A 3,462-nucleotide genomic window follows, 5' to 3' on the forward strand; every position below is an offset into this window, starting at 1 on the left:
ATGATGATGATGATGATGATGATGATAATGATGATGATGATATTAATAATAATAATAATAATAATAATAATTAATAATAATATCAATTAAATAATAATAATGATAATGATAATAATAATGATATTAACAACCATAATGACAGCAATAATGTTAGACATTAAATATGGTAACAACAATGACAACAACAATGACAAATACATGAGAATATAATTGATAAAAAATCGAGATAATGACCCAACAATTTCCCAACATACTATTTTTGTCATCATTGCTTGATAGGCATTATTAGGATCACCAAGAATAAGCCAGTATGATAAGATCAATATTGATAACACAAAAACACAGATAACTTTTTTTCATGAAGTCTATAATAACAATAATAACCAAATATGGATTTATCAAGTACCATGATAACAAGCGAGATTAATGTGCATAACCGGAAACCTCACGATCTGAGGGGTGAAAACGATCAAGACAGTAAAGATAGTGATAATGATAAAAGGAAGAATGACAGTAATTAGAGAAATACTCGTAAGCGCAATCATTATCGCTTTGACAGTCGTTATTGTCAGAACTATCATTGTTGACGAGAGTGTTATTAGATTTATTACTATTACTTTCCTAATTTTACTCCTGCTTCACCGATTTCGTCAAATCTCAAGAATATTTTATCCAAAAAATCTTATGCGAATAAATATGAACCAACTTCCGTTAATGATATCACAGATCACAGCCCATGCAACATCCGCCGCCATGCACTCAGAGCCACAGCGTACCTTTGTCCTCGCTGGAGGCCGCGTCCTGGCCGGCGGAGGTGGAGAGGTCGGTCGAGTGCGAGGTGTCCTCTCGGTCGCTGTTGTCCATGTCGACCTCCTCCATGCTCATCTCCGAGCACGGGGACGTCGACCGGCTCCTCCGCCCCCCGCCGGCGCCCTGCAGGAGGCGGCTGAATCCTTCGGGCGAGGAGATGATGTCCCTGGCGTCGTCCGACTCGGGCGCCCCGCGGGACAGCGAGGACGCCGTGCTCCCTCCGCCGCCTCCGGGCGAAGGCTCGACGGAGGAGCTGACTTCGGGGTGGATGACGGAGTCTTTGGAGAGGTCCATGGGCGAGGAGGCGTTGTACTTGAGCACGGACACGGGGCGGAACCCCTGCAGGCTCGGCGAGTGGCGCAGGTCGGCGAGGGCGGCGCGGTGGTGGTCGGGGGGCGTGGAGCGGTGCAGGTCCGTCGGGGAGCGGTTCTCCATGCGCGTCAGGATGTCGGTGATGGAGAACGGCGTCACGGAGGCTGTCGTCTGCGTCTGGCTGTCGGGAGATCCGGGCTTCTCCATCTTGACCAGAGTCTCCATGCTAGTAAGAGTCTCTCCTTACCAAATTATAATAATTCTAACAAAAATAAGAAAAAGGGCCGTTCGTTTCAAAAAGAACCAAGACAGAATTCAAATCCAATGCTGGACGACCACTAAAAAATTCGTTCAGAAGAAAAGTTTCTCGTCTTGCACCGTCTTGTCAAGTCATGGCCGCCGCCGCCAGCCAGTGAGGGGAATCTCGGATGAGCGAATCTGTGTCCTCGTTAGCGGAAAATAGTATATGCATAAATCTCCACACCGTCGACGAAAAGGCTATCGAAAATAGTTAACTGAAATTCCCACACTACTCCAGGTCGAGACACGAGAGGTATACGGGGACAAGGAGAACCACAAGAGCACGTGTGATGTCGACCCTTCCTCTTCTCTCTCCTTCGTTCTCACTCACTCTTGGAAAGGCCCTCTCAAAGCGCTACGTGTTTCCCCTCAGTGACCGCGAGAGAGTGTGTGGAGGACGAGGGACGTACGCTTGCTCCGGCGAGGGGAGAGAGGTAGGAGGGGATAGTGCCTGGGGGACTCTGCGGTCGAGACTATTTGTACTGTAATTGGTTCTGTCACTTGCTTCCCTCTATCTCTTTCCCAGATGCTACAGCTCCATTAGCCCCACGCGACCAACTTCAAAACTCATCAAGGCTTTCTGAGCACCCGCGGAGTAGCCAGTTTCGGATTTAATTTTTCGCATTTTGCTTGTGCTTTCTGATTTTTGTCCGTCGTTTGGACCATTTATAATTTGTTGTGAAGGAACTCTGTGGAGTTTTAGAATCGTTAATATTGTTATTTTATACATAAAGTACGGAAACAAATAAGAGACGTGAAATCTGAAGATTCTGGCATGGTAAATATGTTACAAGGGGCGGACCTTAACTCGGCCAATCAGCGCGCGACTTTGGAAATGAGGGGAGAGGGTGGGCGGAGCCTCGGTTAGGGGCGAGGGGAGTTACCAATTAGTGCATAACTCATGGATTATAATCGGGTTTTACTTGACTCCATGCATTCTTTCGAAAACGCGCGCTCCCAACGTGAAAATAGATGGTATTTATGCTTGATTTATCAGATATGCGTTTTAGATAATGCTCCAGTAAATAACAATGAAAGAGAGGTTAACATCGACCCGAAGAAGGCACTGCCACACGTTGAGAGAAAAGGCTCGTGGAAGACACGGGATCGATTCTCAAAAGGAAAGTAAGCTTCTTGAACCGATTTGCAAGAAGTGAATCGCGAAGGAGCGACGAAGCGAAGGCGAAGGAGAGTTAGGAGGAAAGGGGGATGAAGAGAGAAAGAAATTAAAAAAAGTGATAATGGTGATAATGTATGTCATGTTATAGAATCGAAGAAGAAGAAAAATCGGGAAAAATCAACAGTCAGAGATAGGATTTTCAAAATCAAAAAGAGGGGAAATCTTAAAAAAAGGGAGCCGTTCATTATTATAAGCCTACATGAAAAGATACTCGTGACAAGTCATTCGATTTGCCTTTCTCTTTCCTCTCTCTCTCTCTCTCTCTCTCTCTCTCTCTCTCTCTCTCTCTCTCTCTCTCTCTCTCTCTCTCTCTCTCTCTCTCTCTCTTTCTCTCTCTCTCAGACACTCTCTCTCTTAATTCCTCCTTTTCACCTAACTTCCCCCACATCTTCCCTCCGTCCCTCTCTCAGTTCCCCTCTTCCTCACTGCCTTCCCTCCCCCCCCTCTCTTAATCCCTCCTTTTCGCCCCACTTCCCTCTCTCCCTCCCTCTCCCATGCACTCTTCTCTCCCCTTATCTCTCCTTCTCTCCCCTTATCTCTCCTTCTCTCCCCTTATCTCTCCTTCTCTCCCCTTCCCTCTCCTTCTCTCCTCTGCCCTCCCCTTCTCTCTCCTTCTCTCCCCTTCCCACTCCGTCTCTCCCCTTATCTCTCTTTCTCCCCTTCCCTCTCCCATATACGCTTCTGTCTCCCCTTACCTCCCCTTCCAATTCCCATATACCCTTCTCTCTCCCCTTCTCCCCCCTTCTCTCCCCATCCCTCTCCTCTCCTTTCCTCTCCTATACACCCTTCTCATTCCCGTTATCTCTCCTTCTCTCCCCTTCTCCCCCCCCCTTCCCTCTCCCACATACACTTCTCTCTCC

The 3,462-nt window shown here is 47.1% G+C and overlaps 1 protein-coding gene across 1 annotated transcript; it reads right to left on the bottom strand.

Moving 5' to 3' along the window:
• Nucleotides 1-776: 776 nt before the first annotated feature.
• LOC113826619 (uncharacterized) lies at nt 777-1,945 on the bottom strand (the record flags this gene model as incomplete). Its single annotated transcript, XM_070120260.1, has 1 exon — nt 777-1,945. A coding segment is annotated over exon 1 (571 nt), but the record flags the coding sequence as incomplete, so codon positions are not given.
• Between the last annotated feature and the right edge of the window lie 1,517 nt (nt 1,946-3,462).

The sequence above is a fragment of the Penaeus vannamei genome, unplaced genomic scaffold, assembly GCF_042767895.1.
Source record: "Penaeus vannamei isolate JL-2024 unplaced genomic scaffold, ASM4276789v1 unanchor4089, whole genome shotgun sequence".
Lineage (NCBI taxonomy): Eukaryota > Metazoa > Arthropoda > Malacostraca > Decapoda > Penaeidae > Penaeus > Penaeus vannamei.